Consider the following 17234-nt stretch of genomic DNA (forward strand, 5'->3'; position numbering starts at 1 on the left):
GTCACAAGAGAAGGACGCAGATCTGCAAATGCACTGGATGCCTGCACACATACTCTATCATAAGCGAGCGGGAGCGTGTGCATGTGCGCACACACACACACACACACATACACGCATACACACACAAGGTGGATTGCCGAGGACACAGGACTCCCACACACACATACTCACAGACTGTTTCACAGGGTTGTACTCTGTGACGGTCAAATTGAAATTCTCCACACTCTCCTGGCTGATAATTCGAGTTACCCATGCTACGTAAAGTCCATCGTCACTCAACGCTACACAGAAAACATAACAGTGGTGTAAAGTCAATTCACGCAGAACAGTGAGAACATTCAAATTAAACGCCTGCTGCAAACTCTACGGAAGAATATCTTCCGTTCTCTCCCTTTACTGTCGTCCAATTGCCAATCACAAAAAAGGCAGTACTGCTGTACAAATGATGTATCCATGGTTGCAAGCAATCTTGTCTTAGAATGGCTGGCATCTCCACCAAATATTGGGTTTTTGAATCCACTCGCGATCGAGTTCAATGTTCCTATCATAACATAATGTACTATGACAACAAGCCCGAGCTCCACTTACCTGCCGCTCTCAGCTGCTGATTTCGGCCTTCGGTTGCATACCTAACCAAGACTTCTTCACTTCTGCCGTTGTATACGGTGACCTTAAAAAACGGAGACAGTCAGAGAACGAAAGAATGTGTATGCATTCGAGAGAAGGAACGTGCTCGCAAGAGCTGAGCCGCAGGCACACGTACACGTGTATATGAAGAGGGGGAGAGGGATGCAAAATACATGTAGATCTGTTACGCCATTCAATTTAAAGATTAAATGAAGTAAGCCCTGGCTCACAGACACGATCATAATTATTCTTCAAATCAAGGCTAAAAGAAATAATTTGAAAATACAATGTAGAAATGTATAATAGTATCCAGTTACAGTGATGGAGAGTTACTCTTAACTCGTATCCATATGTCCTTTTCCTTTCTACATTTATTTATGGCTCAACATCCGAGTTTCAAAATACAATGTGATGAGGATTCAGGTACCGAAAAACGATCTTCACACTCCCCCCACCCCCAGCAGTAAGTGTTTGACATACTGGACACGTGGCATCAGAGCACAGTATTCTGTTAGGGATCACTGAACAATGGATGGCACAACGACTTTCTTTCAGAGAAACTCAGCAGTACAGCCAGGCACTGAGTGCGTTCCATTATGCCCGCGAATCGATTCGTGCTATTCACATCACCCCAGGTGCATAGGGTGAATGGATTCCGAATCGATTCCAGGGCTCATGACGTGAACATCGAACGACTTGAATGCATGCGAGTGGATTCATGAATCGATTCAAGTGCATAATCGAACGCACTCACTCAGAGTACATACATGACCATGTCCCTTCACACCTATCTTACCGTCCATTTTGCGTCACTGCCCAAATTTTCCACGTCGGCAAGAAGAACGAGCGAGCCGTCTCTCGACACATCAATGGAAATGGCTTCCGCGGACGTCCGCTTAAATGCCCAAAGAGGTTCTGGGTGTGAACTTGCCAAGTCCCTGGGTTAAAGGATAAGAAAGTTAGAGAGAAAGAAAGAAAAATAGAAGGAAAGAATAGAAAAGCAAGAGGACGGAAAAATCAAAACAATAGCAAGAAGACCTGGGATGCACTGAACAATTCATACCTTATGAGAAGCAAAACAAGAACTGAAGTTTTAGGATCGCAATCAAGAGAACAAGCTGAACGGACACGAACAGAACAGAAGTTTTAGGATCGCAATGAAGAGAATAAGCTGAACGGTCATGTGGCTACTTTATATACTTGTTCTCGTGATGGCCATTGCAAGATTGTTGTCTCCTCGCCGTTTGTTGAAGTTTTAGTTTTAATTAAAAAAGATAGGACCCAAATGATTTTCCTTGGCTTTCCATCCGAGTCTCAAGTTTTAGTGAGCTGCTTTTTTTGTTGTTGTAGCAACTCTTCTTCTACCTAGTGCACACTGTTAAAGCTGCGCTCACAGCGAAAATGTTTCAAATCAGCACTAGTTGAACCACACTGCACAGCACAGGAGTGTACATTCATGTGGTGCAACCACCATCATCAACACACAACCCATAAACGAGTCTGACCACGCAAACACCATCATCAACACACAACCCATAAATGAGTCTCGCCAGGCAAACACCATCATCAACACACAACCCATAAATGAGTCTCACCACGCAAACACCATCATATTTCGATTGTCTGTATTCGACAGCACCCCAGCGCAGATAGTCGAGTTCCGCGACATTGCCACTTGACCTGTGGTTTCGTCGTGCGCCCAATCAGTCACCGACGATTTATTGGCAACTCTCTCACCTGAGCAGAACAAATCAATAAACAAAATAAATGAATATAAATGTTACAGTTGGCATTAGACCGAGTTCTTCACATCCGTATGAGCGCCACCCCCCCCCCCCCCCCCCCCCCAGATCAAAGCGCCAATGCAGCTCGTAACTGAAGTGGAGGGAGGTGAGTGCATCAAAGACCGAAAATAAAAGCGCTGTATCATGTTATCGAATTCCTTAGGTCAGACCCTAGAGCACTACAATCTCGTCTGCATGCTCCCTCGATCCCTCACGACCACATACTCAAGCACCCAAATACGGCTTGTTTACAGGAATTAGTCTAAAAAGGAGCGTCATTACTTTATAATGAACTGTAAACCATGCAATTCCATTACAATCCCATTTAAAAACAAAGAGAGAAAACTATTTGGCACTAGGTGTATCACACTTTTAGCAGTAGAAAGGATTTACACCGGTAAGAACAGATGGCAGAACATGGGTGATGACGTACAACGTAGCACTAAGGTGCAGAACTGAGCAACAGCATGCCTAATAAGTAATTACAAGAGCTGTCGCGCTCTGACCAGAGGCAAAGCCTTCTGCTTGCTTTCCTCGGCAAAACTCACCGCTAATCTTGAAGCTTTCCACCATCTCCGGTGGATTCAGGTCGGTGGCAGCGCCAACATAGCCCTTGAGGGAGATGGCCACGTTGGTGTAAATTGCATTGTCCAAATGCTGATGCCAAAACTCACCTGCAAGCAACAGCACAATCATATTTAAAAGTCATTCAAACTGACCAAGTTTACAATGGACTACTCCATGCTCCGCAGTTTACCATCAGCTCTTCCTAACAAGTTTAAAAATAAAATAAGGCCATGCGGAGTATATCGCGAGACTACTCATTTTAAAAGTTACATGCGCCCTTGACTTAGTCCAAGATCCCCACAACATGCACTCTCCAGTCGAGCTCATTCACCACACCCGCTTACACGACTCCAAGTTATTGTAGATACTGGCATAAATTCCTCCATACAGCTGTTTCAAGCATACAGATCTGATCAGTGAAGGTCGTAGGAATACTGAAAGGCTAGAACTTGTGAATAATTTTCTTTTATACAGAGGAAAACTGTGAAAGTGAAGCAGCGCGAAAGCACGCTTTGAGGCTTTGCGGCTGTTTTTGTCTCTCAAAAAGGCACCATGAAGATGCGCAACAACAGTACCTTTCATTACAAACTCCTTGTGATGACACCTGGCTGTGTGACAATAGCGCGGCATAGTTGCGAGTGAGTGCGAGGAGTGAATGACCGAGAGGCCGCTCGTGCGACTACTTGCAATGCTGCGCTGGAGCCCGAAGTCTGACCTGTCACCCCAAAATTCAGCGCGATATTTCAAAGGGCTAGGATTGTGTGCGCCTACAATACTATATGTATCAATGTCCACATTGCCTTGCGCGTATTACTGCCATCATGCACTTATTTTCCGTGTGTTAGCGCTTACGTCAGCTCAAAGTGCGTAGTCGTGCTACTTCACTTTCACAGTCATTCTCGGCATGAACAGAGTACAGGTCGTCCCCCGTTAATACGAGTCCGGTTAGTACATAAACCCCGTCAGTACATAAGAAATCTCAAGTCCCGGACGAAACGTGGTCACTTCCATACAAATTTTGTCGGTTAGCACATAATTCGTTAGTACATAAACCCCGTTAGTACATAACATTTCTCCGTACCCGCATGCCACCTACCTCAATAGTACATAATTTGTTGGTCTTTCGGCCTTCCAGTGGAGGCACATTGTGTTCTAGTTTCTACTTGTGGACACAATTCGCTCAGAAATCAGAGCGCACATCACAAGCCGACAAAGCTGTTTTTTTTCGAGTGACTGTACAGGCGCGGCTGGGCGCATGTATCATGTAAACTGTAGAATCTTCGCTGACTGTGACCGTTATAACATAATTGTTATGTTATATTGAGGGAATCAAGAATATCTCGCTCCCTAGTCATCGTAGCAAGAAACACTCAGAAAAGTTGAAAAATGTGAAACTTTCTGGTACACAAGCAAGTTATGTACACTTTCGTTTAATATATAAACCCTGTTAATACATAACATTCATCAAGTCCCAGAGATTATGTATTAACGAGGGACGACCTGTATTAGTCACAAGTTCTAGTAGCCATTCAGTATGCTTACAACTTTCACTGCCATGTTGAGATATCTGTATGACCGAAACAGCTGTGAATGGGGTCGTGTGTGTCCCCCAGCCAGGGACCGAGGGATAAGGAGGCAGCACTCCCATTATAAGCCAAAGCACATTTTTAGGATTCTAAGAGCATGAAACAACAGATTAGGTAACTTTGAAAAATCAGAGCATTTCCGAAAAATCTGAACAAGTGCCAGAGCCCTGCACTCACTGGCACCTACAACAATTTGGGAGTCGTGTGGCTGGAATGGTGAACGAGGTCAGCCGGACAGCGCAAATTTTGACTAAATTAAAGGGGAAGTTAAGCCTAAAATCAAATTTTCACCAGTTGTAGTCTTCGGGGTGCTGAGTCGAATGGTCTTGGTCCGAGGAAGCTGAGACACTCCATTCCTCCTTTATTCCCAATCGAACTTGCGCACTTCCACCGAAACTAGGTGACTGCGCCCTACTAGATGGGGATTTGTATGCAAAATGTCACTAAAAGCGCCATCTCGTTATTATAAAAGCACGGATGACCGCGATTGGCCCACGTGTTGTAGTCTTTTGGACGCTGAGTCGACTGGTTTTGGTCCGAGAATGCTGCGATGCAGCGTTCCTCCTTTATTTCCAATCGAACATGATTGAACAAGCGGTCACGTGCTCCTGCGTGCCAAAGTCACCTGGTCACCGCGCCAGCAGGCGACAACTTTCACACCAAGGTTCAACTCGAGTGACAGGAGTGCACCCAAAAAAGATCAAACAGGCTGTAAGTTGTACCCTGCCGGCGCTAGGCTAGGCACGGTGACCAGGTGACTGGTGATACCAGCAAACTTTGGGTCAGACGAGGCTAGAACTTTTGCAGTCTCCTCGGATCCCACAGAGCCGCTAACAAAGGGGTTGAGCACAAAATAGTTGCCTGAGCAGGATCAAATCCATGTGCAGGTCAAACTGAATTTGGGTGCGGCTCGAAGACGAGGACGGACTGATGATGGACCGAGTGATCCAACGGCTGAAGACTAGGTTGGCGAACTGCTATCTTGTACTGTCAGTAGGCTCCATGGCAAAGGAAAATAGTGTGTGATGGAGTGTGAGAAGATCTAGTTAACATGGCGAGATGAGCGAGAGCAGCAAAAACCAAAACTACACACGTGAAAATTTTCAAATAATTATAATCAGCGAGAGCAGCAGAAAACAAAAATACAAACATGAAAAATATTCAAATATGCACTCCCAAACAGGAAAGAGCCGAAAATCCATTTTCGGAAAACCATGCACTTTCGCCACCACACTTCCGAAAGTTCGACTACCGTAAAATCCCGCCAGAGCGCCCCTACCTCCTCGACGCTTCGAGTAGGTTCAGGTGGGGAGGGGCGGATGGGCGAGTCCTACTTGCCGCATTCAGTGCTACATGAAAAGTACTCACCCTACGAAAACTGTTCGTGCATCTCGTACACCGACCAAACTCCAAAGGTCAAGAGCCAGGAGTCGAACAGACCCGACAAAACGCAGGGTTTGTGCGATCCCTGGTCAGGAGGGTGGGCACTGTTGCGTACATTTCCAACGGGGTCGAGCACGCGTCTGCAGTGCAGTACGGCATCACAGACTGCGACAGAGTCATACGAGGATACAATCAATCACGTCCCTGACAAGAAGTCAGGGAGGGGCGGATGGGAGAGACGGGGCGCTCTGGCGGGATTTTACGGTACTTTTTCGACTCCTGCAGCCACATTCCGAAAATAATTTCGAAATTCGGAATGCAAAACCTCTCTATAATTGGAAGAGCATTCCACGGGGGATCGCAGAAAAATTGTGAAAAACTCCAAATCTGACCCCTTTATGGCCAAAGGCTAGGATATCATCTTTTTCTGAATGGACTGTACTCGTAGTGGAGAACAATTATTTGTGCACGAAAAGTATACGGAAGCAGTGAATCACCGGCACCAGAGGCATTTGGCAGCACTTGTGCTCGTCCTTTGGGCTGATACGCAGAGCTGCATACAGTTGTGGCTATGGACTCTTGGTGTATTGCATAATATGATTGTGTACATGTTCGTGTACGTGTTTGTGTACGTTCCGACACAAGGGTAATCTTTTGCTGCAAAGTGACTAGTAGAAGGAAAACGATTTCTTCCGTATAGTTCCTTCACCGAACATTGATAACACTTACCTGAAGCACTCGAGCGCCGCACAGAACTCTTATCTTGCCCAGTGGGGAGCACGAAATGCTTGTCGTTCGAGCCAGGTCGACTTGAACTTCTACCCCACAATCCTTTATGCTGGGCGGCTGAAGCCCCGGCAACACAAGCTACCAGAAGTAGGAAGAACGATTTCACAAGAGCAGGTATGTTCTCCATGGCTATGGACTACAGAAAGACGAGGAATGCAGAAGTCATTGGGAACAGGAGAGTCTCAGGAGGAAACTTGTAGAAGAAATTATTGTTTGAAACATGTGTTTGAAACAGAAAAAACCATGTTGAGCAAGTCACGTGGATCGATTCCCGTACAGATCGGATGTACGTGACTGTCACCAGATCTAAGCAGTACAAAACTGTCAAAAGTCCATTCACTTCAGAATGCATGTGACAGGCTGTAGACCATGGTAGGCCTAGCCCAAATTTGCTCGAGGCATTTCGATATTTTGCCGGCAAATTTTGCCCGAGCATTTTCCATATTTTGCTTGGCATTGCCTTTCGCGTCCGATATTTTGCTTCCATTTTGCTTGCCACGAACAATCAGTCGTGAGTCACCCTGTGCCTCTTTTGGCACCCGCACAGGGCCATTTGTAGGCATGTAACCATTTCTGGCTGTCCTGCAGCTCGCAGTGTGCTCCCCTTTACATACATGTGTCCATTTCTGGCTGTCTAAGCCTGTCCTGCAACTCGCGGGGTGCTCTGCTTGCTCTCCGTTGTATGCATGATTCTGTTTCTGTGGGCATGTATCTGTTTCTGGCTGTGCTGTAGCTACACACATGTCTTATTCTGGCTGTGTGTTGATTCGTGTCGTGTAGGCCCGGCCTGTATGGATCTAATGGTCCTAATGTGGCTTCTTTTTTATTGTTCTATTTTGTTACTGTACAAACACTGACTTATCTCTAGTTCTTCTTCACATCTCTTCCTTTGAGTAGAGATCAGCTTTCTTGTGTGTGACATTACAAAGTAAGGTACAGAAGTTGCCACCACATTGCTCATGCTGTGTGGGAATAATGGCTTCGAATGAACCATCTACTTTGGTGGATCTGGATAGTGACTCTGATGAGGAAAGCGAAACTGCAAGTGGTGTCAGTATAAAGGACTTTGTAGCACGATTTCAAACACCTAAGGCAGCCGACATCTCTCGAAAGCGATCTGTTCCTTCCAATTTGACTACTGGAAACACCGCCAAACGATCTTGTCCTGGACGGTCGGATGCCAAGAGTGCAAGCAATGTGGCAATTAAACCAGAGGAAAGAATCAAGCAATTTCCTGGTGAACTTTTGATTGTGGACCTTGGCAAGCTGTTTTGCTCATGTTGCCGTGAAGAGCTTCCTACCAAGAAAAGCTCTATTAATGCACATGTTAGGTCTGTGAAGCATCTAAATGCTAAGAAAAAGAGGGAAACAGCGAGTGGGGAGGTGCCTACCATGACGGAACACCTTCGCAGTTACGTTGGGCGCTATCACCCGGTTGGTGAAAACCTGCCTGAAGCCACGCGGCTGTATCGGTTGAGGGTAACACACTGTTTGCTTGAGGCCGGCATTCCCATCTCGAAGGTCAGTGGGGATTTCAGAGCCCTGTTGGAGGAGGGGGGCCTGCGGCTCACATCTGCCAGCCACCTCAGGGAGTGTATCCCAATAATACACGAGATGTTTACCAAGGACCTCACCAAGGAGCTCCAGGGGATGCCCATCTCAATTGTGTTTGATGGCTCCACCAGACTGGGAGAAGCATTTGCCCTGGTGATACGCTATGTGAACGATGACCTTCGCATTAGCCAAAGGCTGGCATGCCTTAAATGTGTAGCGAAGTCAATGACAGGGGACGATGTCAGTGGCCTGCTCATTGATATACTCATGGAGAGCCTCCGTGTTTCTCGCCATAACCTGATTGCTGCAATGCGGGACGGTGCCTCGGTTAATGGAGTCGCGATGAGGAACCTACAGCAGATTTTTCCATCCATGATCGACGTAACCTGCTTCAGTCATACCCTCGACCGTGTCGGCGAAAACTTCAAGATGCCCAATGCCCTGGAATTTGTAAACGCATGGATTTCCTTGTTTGCTCATTCCTTTAAAGCCCGCTTGGCGTTTAAAGAGAAAACAGGAGTGAGTCCAAAGTTGCTGTCGAAGACCAGGTGGTGGTCCCGTTGGGAAGTGATCAAGCAAATTGTCGACCTCTTCCCCGATGTTCATGGATTCATCGCCAATCAGACCGAACTGTCTCCTGCCACAGTTCGCAAGTTGCTTGCCATGCTCAACAACCCACAGATAAGAACTCTCATCCAGGTCGAAATGGCTGCTGTTGTCGATGCTGGAGAGGTGTTCGTGAAGTCCACCTACACATTGGAAGGGGATGGCCCATTGGCGCTCATCGCCTATGAGGTTATCAAGGGCGTGCAGTCAACAGTGGAGACAAACCATTTCCCACAGTTGTCCGCCTTGTGTCAGCGGCTTTACCCTGATAGTGCTGAACATCAGCAGCAACTGAAAGCCATCGGTGTTCAATGCGTTCAACCTGGATTTGACCACTTCCGCAAGAAGTTTGTTGGTGAGCCTACGAATCCTGCCCAATTCCAGGAACAGGTGCAGTTCTTCAAGCTGGCCAGTTTCTTCCATCCTCATACCATGGCAGACAAGCAGCCAATGGCAGAAGAGTTCCAGGCTGCTATGGCTGGCCAGCCCACATTTGTTGCACTTGCAGGTGGTATTGTCCAAGAGGTCCCATTATACGCAGCTGCCGTTCAAGACCTGGCAGAAGCGGTTAAACCTCTGCATTGGTGGAGACGGCATATGGAAGAATTCCCCAGCCTCATCCAGGCACTTAAGCGCATTCTACTTGTCCAGCCGTCAAGTGCCGCCAGTGAAAGGGTCTTCTCCTTGTTGAATCAACTCTTCAGTAGTCGCCAAGAGAGCTCGCTCGATGTGCTGATGGCATGTTGGGGCATCAGAGCAAATCCTAGTGGCTGCATGGTGCCATTGGGTACTTTGAAACTGGCTTATCCAAATCAATGCAGGGGTATAAGCTAAGTGACAGTCCTCCCGGTGTTGAGCGCTCTAAGTCATTCAGGGTGATATCAAGAGCACAATGACATGTCTCCAGCCCTCAGTTACGTACTCTTGGTGATAATCACCCTGACAACATTTCTGTGGCAGTTATTGCCGGCAAGATCGGCCTAAAAAAACAAATAAATCAGGATAAAACTGCCAAAAACACACCCGGATCCTCTAAAAATTCGATATTTTGCTCGGAATTTGCCAGCAATTCTTTTCATGGGAAATGTCGATATTTTGCTGAAAGAATTGCCGGCAAATTTGGGCTAGGCCTAGACCATGGACTGGTAGACCTGTCTACCCTAGCTAGTGACAGTAGTGTAGGCCTTCTAGTTGTAGGCTTAGTGATCTATGCTTGCTTCCAAGTGAAGTTTTGTCCAAATGAATGGCCCAAGGCAAAGGGTCCATTATTTTGACCGTTTCAAATAATTGTTTTTGTCATGCAGCATGGATCATGGAGTGCTCCAACCATAATAATTATGTTTGTCTATTTCTCCAAAAAGTGGACAAAGTAGTTTTTTTCGGCCAGGTCCGGCAATGAAATGTGTCAACTCAAGCCAAGGGTCATAATCATCATGCACAGCCAGCCAGGCTTACCGTACAAAGTAGGTCCGACACCGTACTGTACTAGTAGATCTACATGTAGCACTGTACGCGGCGAAGTTAGGTCTTGGACTTGTTGGATGCAAATGATTTTCTTACTCAGTACTGCACAGTCGACCGGCCTCAATCATCCCGCAAGCAAACACGGGGCAGTCCGCTGTGTATTCTTACCCAGGCTTACTGCTTGTTCCACGATTCAGGACTGGCTAGCCCCTCTCAGTAACAGACTCAGATCCACGACTGACACAGAACTTAGCCGAAGTACCGCCACATTGTACATACATGTAGTATTGCAGGCGCTAGACCCGCAGCGGAACACACATAACACATAACAGCAGCTGCGCCATAATTGTTCATGTCCAAATCGCACAGTAAAATCCCATCTGCATCGAACTCACGATGACAGCATTGAGGATGACAGTTCACAGTACAGAACGCGATCGTAGGCAACATGGGACCGTGAGGGCATTGCCAATAATCTGTACAGAACATGTATCTAGTAGATCCGAAATCACGACACAACACTGCTCATGCACATTTATCTGGCATGGTACGAAGCAGGAGAAGAAAAAGTTGATATCCGACTCTGAATAGTCTTCAGAGCACGCCACTAGATAAGATAAGATTGCATGAAGATAAAAATCCTTGAAGAATAAATGTGGTTATCTTTGAGGCGGCAGCCTTCGATTTGATGACCCACTTGTGCCGCATGAACTACAGCGATACTGAGTTGGCTTGAGCCGGGGTGATGCGCACTAGGACAGCTTCATGCGACAGGACCTGTCATGCAGCAAACAATAACCCAGCAGGCAAAACAATTAACTTTGAAGGACTGAGATACTGCGGAGGAGCAGACAAGGGAGACATTGATCTATTTATTTGTATTCACCTTCCCATGAACAGGAAATAGAGACCGGAATACACTGAGTCGAAAGGGCGATAGTCATGCAACCATGGCAGCAAAGAAAAGCAACAAGAAAGAAGAGTGCAATAGGCAATGGCCTATGCCAGAGTCGTAAAGCTAATATTCATCCGGTCGATGTCACTAATTTTTATGGATCTCTCCTCTCACCATAGGCCCTCTCTATTCTATAAAATTACACATCGCGAGATGTAATACAGTAAAATAAAGGCATTCGAAAATGGTCCGCCTGGACATACGCTTTACTCAAAGTGCTTCTCGGGTCAGACCTACCAAAAGCTCATCAGCGTGTCCTCTCCGCTGTCAGACTCGATTACAGTGTAGAACTTTGGGGTAAAGAGATTAAGTCTTGTACACTCATATCTCTCTTATCCGGACCTCCAATTTATGGGCACCTCGGTCTACCGGCCACCCAGTGCGTGAGTGTTAGTGGAAATAGTAGCACTAGTCTACTCTCTTGCCTTTGCAATGCAGTGCAATTGCCAATTTGTGGTGTGGCTGTTAGCCCACAACATAGTGGATATAATGAAGCTGCAAGAACTGCTGGAGCGCCCAAACTCCTCCTGCCTCTATTTGTGGAAATCATGTGACGTCATACGCCAGGTCCTTTGCCATCAAAAAAAATAATATTCTGTGATTCAGAGTTAGGGACATTTCCAAATAATGGGTAGTGCCCGGTCATGGACTGCCCGGGTAAGAACATTATCAGTGTACTAAGGTTTGGGGGCTCAAATTTTAAAAGTATTCACTTTATCTGAATAAAAAAACTCAAGCATCGGCAGTGTACAAACTGTTTGCAATGGGACACAGACCGGGGAAAATGGCCAACAAGCAAGAGCTTACCGGTGAGCTGAAAGAGCCCGTGAAAGACCCCACGTCCTTTGCCTCCCACAGGTCTCGAACTGTGGCCTTGGCATCTGCCCGCACAAAACGAATACATTTCCAAAGCATGGTATCACAATCTAATCTACATGACATTGATAACATGCATGGTGATACGCACACACTAGTATCCTGCCGGAGAGGAATTGTTCCAGTACAAGCAGACGTGTGCTGGGAGCTGAGCCAATTTAATTATAGTGCCCATATACGGGCTGTATTTTTTATTATTCGGCAAGGAGTGTATTTGCTGACAAAATAAACTGCACAGTTCTCCTCACTGAACTTGTATCATAATAAACAATTCAAGTCATATAACATACACAACACAATACATTATCTACTTCAAAAATAATGATGAGGCCCAGATTTCAAAAATACCGCCGGTGAGCCCAGATTTCTCAAGCATAAAATACTATATTCAACTTTCGAGGTGTGTTCCCAAATAGCTCAGTGACCTGAGTGACATGAAGCATGATTGGTTTTCCATGTACATGTACAGTAGAGGTATAGACAGTCAAACCTCTTTAGGACGAACACCAAGGGACCAATGATATTTGTTCGCAATAACGGGAGTTCTTCTTATCCGTATGATATTCCTAATGAATACACAGTGATTTATCCAATGGAGTTAGGAATACTAGTTCTTCTTAAGCAAACATTTTTCTTATCCGTGTTCTTCCTAAAGAGGTTTCACTGTACACAGACGTGATATACTTACAGTCCATTCATCCATGATAGATCCGCTGGCTTTCGAAAGCCCAATTCTGGCCGAGCCGAGGCTCAAAATTCACAACTTTTGATGAAAAATATGGGTTTTGGATCTCCTTCTCCATGCAATTCATCATGGCATAACAGTCCAGATTTCATGAAACCTGGCTGAACTTTCAATTCACTATTTTTGCAAGGACATCACCGGCCTCAAATGTGGCAAGGAAGAATTGCCAGGCTCACATGATGTAACACACTGTGCACACACAGTGAGTAAAACCCCTCAATAGACTCACCGTTTGGCATTGAGATCATATCCCAAGTGACAATTATGTTGGTTGTTTCGTTACCGCGGTTGAGCAGTGCCACGGCCACACTCTTGTCCGTCATATTCCTGGCCCACACCTACACAGAGATATACACCGAGACAAAGAGCTTTGTCCCCAATAACTCGTATGCGCAGGTAAGCACTGTGGGTTGGTCAAAGACCATGATCGAGAAACAAGAGGTACCAGATTCAAGCTTTGCTTGGAAGCGGAGTTGATTTTTCCAGCCATGCTACGTCCCGAAGCCAATCGGAAGCTTGTGGCTTTGCAGAAGAGGTACAAGTGATGCGGCAAATGAAGTTCCTCGGGAGCTTGTGGCTTTGCAGAAGAGGTACAAGTGATGCGGCAAATGAAGTTCCTCGGGAGCTTGTGGCTTTGCAGAAGAGGTACAAGTGATGCGGCAAATGAAGTTCGGCACCATTCAGGGGTAAATATAGTCCTTTCACATCCACAGCATAGATGCCAGAGTAGCCACTTGAACTATCACTGGATGACAGCATTCCAGCATTATGAACAGTGCATGACATGACAACCTTATCATTCTAACTGCATCAGAGACGCCAACAACGAAGGCCGGTCAAGACAGAACTAAAGGAACATACGAAATACGATCACATCTGCTGCGTGGAGAATAGATTTTTGAATTTCGATCGTAATTTACTCAAATTCTACTGTTGTGACAAGTACCCATGACATCATCCTAGTCATAATCCGGCATGCATGCTGCATAATTACCTCGCCGCCTGTCGAATTGGCAGGTGATACACGGATGCCTTGCTTTCCCAGAGTGTCCTTGTTGATCGCCACCACTTCGGGCGCTGTAAGAATGGCCACGGTCTAAACAGGTACAGGACAGTGCACAGGCGGGGTATGCATCGGACATTCAGCGGCTTGGTATTTTGAAAATTTAACATCAACATGCACTTTTGCACATGTGCAAGTTCTGAAACAGCAGGCCAGAACTTCTCTGGTTAGGGTGTGCGCTTAGCAGACCCAGTGCTGTGCATCGTGACGCTTGGACTGAATGATGCTCTGGTCCAAAACGTTCAATCTTATACGCAGCTTCCATTCCGTGACAGCAGCAATTAATTATTTTGAAGGTTCGGTATCATATGCATACTAGCACAGTGCTGCTCAACGAAATCGGATCGTGTGAATTGTGCTGGCGCCCTGCACCAGTGCACTGCCCAGTGTTCACAGGTCAAGGGCGGCACAATGCCAAGCGCACACATGCCTCGCACGATCGAATTTCCTTGAGCAGTATTGTACCTATCACTGTATTGAACTGAACTCACGGGATAAAAATTAATTTGAAAAATTAGATATTGACATAGATTTCACTACTTGAAACACTTCCATGTCTCTACTATACTACGGCACCTTTTTAAAAGTGGAGCTGATTTTAAATTTGCCATGTGATGTTGGCAAATCAGCATTGACTTGAGCTTAAAGTAATGTTGTTTTAAAATGGTAGGAGACATTTTCAGTATCAGCACCTGATTACCTCATTTGACATGCCGAGGACGTCATTACCAGCCAGCAGTGGTGCCATGATGATATTCCACAGAGAGAAATGAGCTTTGGCTTCGGTCAGTGACACACCGGAATTGCCAACCTGTGCATGAAGTGAAGACGGGTTAGCCACACCGTATTTGGTTTTCAGAAGCCCTGAAGCTCCGATACTCGCATACACAAGATAAGCATGAACCAGACATGCGCCTGATGCCATGGTTATCAATAACAACCAAGCAAGTGGTGTCTGAAAAACATTTCACAATCGAGAAGGTCAAAGCAGTTATTCTCGGTCAATGAACACGACCCCATCTCAGATGGATTGACAATATTAAAAATGATCTAAAGCACACCAATATTGATATTTCTGACTGTTTTGAACTGGCTCTAGACAAGAAAGAATGGCTGATGCTTGTGGAAAATGTGCTGCGCTTGCGTAGTTGTTCTTACTGCGATACGTTCTAACAAAAATGAGATGCCTTTTGTCGGCTCTTCTGCCTGGATTTCGTTGACAGATGCGTTAAGCCCATGGATCCTTCCATGAGTGACATGCGAAGTGTAACTATTATTATTATTATTATTATTATTATTATGAACACAAGTAGCGGCTGGAGGTGATGGGATACGTGCTGAGATCATCCATGGTTATTGGGGCCTATGTAATTATACAAGCCCTGCACGAAACAGAACGTAAGCTGGTTATGGTGGAAATGGTGGAGTGAGTTGCAATTGCATATTTTCAGGCGTTCATTGGCACCTCAAAGGGGTTTGAAGAGTGCGCACACAATCGGCAGGCTCATCAGCTTGTTCATGAGATTCTATACTGCAAGTCCACATTCAGGTTACGTTTGGTTGGTCCCATTCCCAAATGGGAATCACTTGGAATCACTCGGAATCATTCTCGCCCGTTTGGTTGGTCAAAAAAGTGCGTTAGGTTAGTCCCATTCTTACAATAATGAGATGCCTTTTGTCGGCTCTTCTGCCTGGATTTCGTTGACAGATGCGTTAAGCCCATGGATCCTTCCATGAGTGACATGCGAGCTGTAACTATTATATTATTATTATTATTATTCCAGAATGGGAATCGCTGAGAATGATTCTATTTGGAGAATGATCATTCCACCTCACATGCTGGAATGAGCATTCTCATTCCGGAATCAAAAATGATAATGGTTGCCAAGAGCCAAACAATGTAGCATCAGGTTCAAGTGCCTCAAATCATGCACTCAGAAGTACCTTGACTCTCTCAAGGAAACTAGATTTGGGTAAAAGAGAAGAGAGCCGCCATTCCACAACGACATCATGGAATTGTTATGTCAAGTGATTCCTAGTTGATTCTGGCGCGTTTGTTTGGTCAGGTGATTCTTACCCATTCCCATTCCAGAATGGTTATCATTTACATTCTGGAAATGCCCAACCAAACACAACCTTAGCAGGTCCATGCATGCCGGGTCGCACCAACACGGTCTCTTTTTATGTAAAGACTACCTCCACTACTGTACCATGGAGGGCCAAAGAGCGAGGCGCCGAAGAATGAAGAGGATCAAATTTACCAGGTACAGGATGCCTATTATGTACAAGCTGGCTCAGATATATAGAGATTTCTACTGGAAAAAATGATATCGTCCTAGGACTAAAATGTTCTTTGGCATCAAACAGTACTCTAGCACTCATACCTGGAGCATATCCGGATCGTTGTAGTGGCCAGGCGTAGCCACTGATGCCATCACGTTGTTGCTATCCAGGTTACCCATGATTGATTTCCAGTTGGACTGCAGGTGACAGTTGAGGGGAAAGCAAACACAGTACATGTACAACTTTTGTCCAAGGACAAACAGCACACTGGATCCATGTGCACTGTCTGTGAAATAGCCTATGAAGACTGTTTACTGAAGTTCTACTAGCTCTCAGTGAAAAATAGTGACATTGACAATGAAAAATTACACTTTGTAAGCAAGCATAATGCAGGTCAGGAAAATCTAGTGGAACACAGCGCCATTTGCAGCTTACATCTCCATATGCTGAAGGGCAAAGTCATCTCCCGCCGTGCAAAATTGCAAAGCATAATGTGCAATGTACCTTTGGGATCATTCAAGGTCAATTTGGTTAGTATCCGGGCAAATTCTTCTAAGTTAAAATCTAACTAAAATGGTTCTAGCAAAGGATACGAGCATACGAGTGTGAGTTCGACTTGAGAACAATGTCCATGATAAGTGAGACGTTCCAACCTGAATATCTCCACACGTCCGCCAAAGGTTGGCCTCCTTTGCAATCCAGCTGCCACATCCCGTCACGTCATGGCACGATTCCACACTACCGGTGTGTGACGGCATCATGAAGAAGGCACAGAGAAGCACAAGCACATAAAACTCCAGGCATAGAAAATGCCTGGCAAATTTACCACGCTGTCCACATGAAATCATTCTGAAGGTCAATCCTACTGGAATGCGGATTGCCAAGCCACAGCTATATTTTTGTTAGTTCTTCCACACTGCAGATAGAATGGACGACGTGTTGTGAATCTGAG

General features: G+C 45.7%; 2 protein-coding genes across 2 annotated transcripts in view; both read right to left on the minus strand.

Annotated features, from left to right (window-relative positions):
• LOC135823350 (uncharacterized) overlaps positions 1 to 6956 on the minus strand; it is a 10219-nt gene extending 3263 nt beyond the window's left edge. The window contains exons 1-6 of the mRNA XM_065336203.1: positions 6677 to 6956; positions 2960 to 3085; positions 2223 to 2364; positions 1424 to 1565; positions 589 to 670; positions 172 to 281 (exon numbers count right to left, since the gene is read on the minus strand). Coding sequence (XP_065192275.1) covers positions 172 to 281; positions 589 to 670; positions 1424 to 1565; positions 2223 to 2364; positions 2960 to 3085; positions 6677 to 6863 — 789 coding nt within the window. The 5' untranslated portion in view covers positions 6864 to 6956. The remainder of the gene's footprint in view (positions 1 to 171; positions 282 to 588; positions 671 to 1423; positions 1566 to 2222; positions 2365 to 2959; positions 3086 to 6676) is intronic.
• A 3735-nt stretch (positions 6957 to 10691) lies between these two features.
• Positions 10692 to 17234, minus strand: part of LOC135823351 (sialate O-acetylesterase-like) — a 39124-nt gene continuing 32581 nt past the window's right edge. The window contains exons 18-24 of the mRNA XM_065336204.1: positions 16936 to 17020; positions 16384 to 16479; positions 14700 to 14810; positions 13931 to 14032; positions 13166 to 13274; positions 12123 to 12196; positions 10692 to 11137 (exon numbers count right to left, since the gene is read on the minus strand). Of these exons, the coding sequence (XP_065192276.1) occupies positions 11072 to 11137; positions 12123 to 12196; positions 13166 to 13274; positions 13931 to 14032; positions 14700 to 14810; positions 16384 to 16479; positions 16936 to 17020 (643 nt within the window). The 3' untranslated portion in view covers positions 10692 to 11071. The remainder of the gene's footprint in view (positions 11138 to 12122; positions 12197 to 13165; positions 13275 to 13930; positions 14033 to 14699; positions 14811 to 16383; positions 16480 to 16935; positions 17021 to 17234) is intronic.

Source organism: Sycon ciliatum, chromosome 8 (genome assembly GCF_964019385.1).
Source record: "Sycon ciliatum chromosome 8, ocSycCili1.1, whole genome shotgun sequence".
NCBI lineage: Eukaryota > Metazoa > Porifera > Calcarea > Leucosolenida > Sycettidae > Sycon > Sycon ciliatum.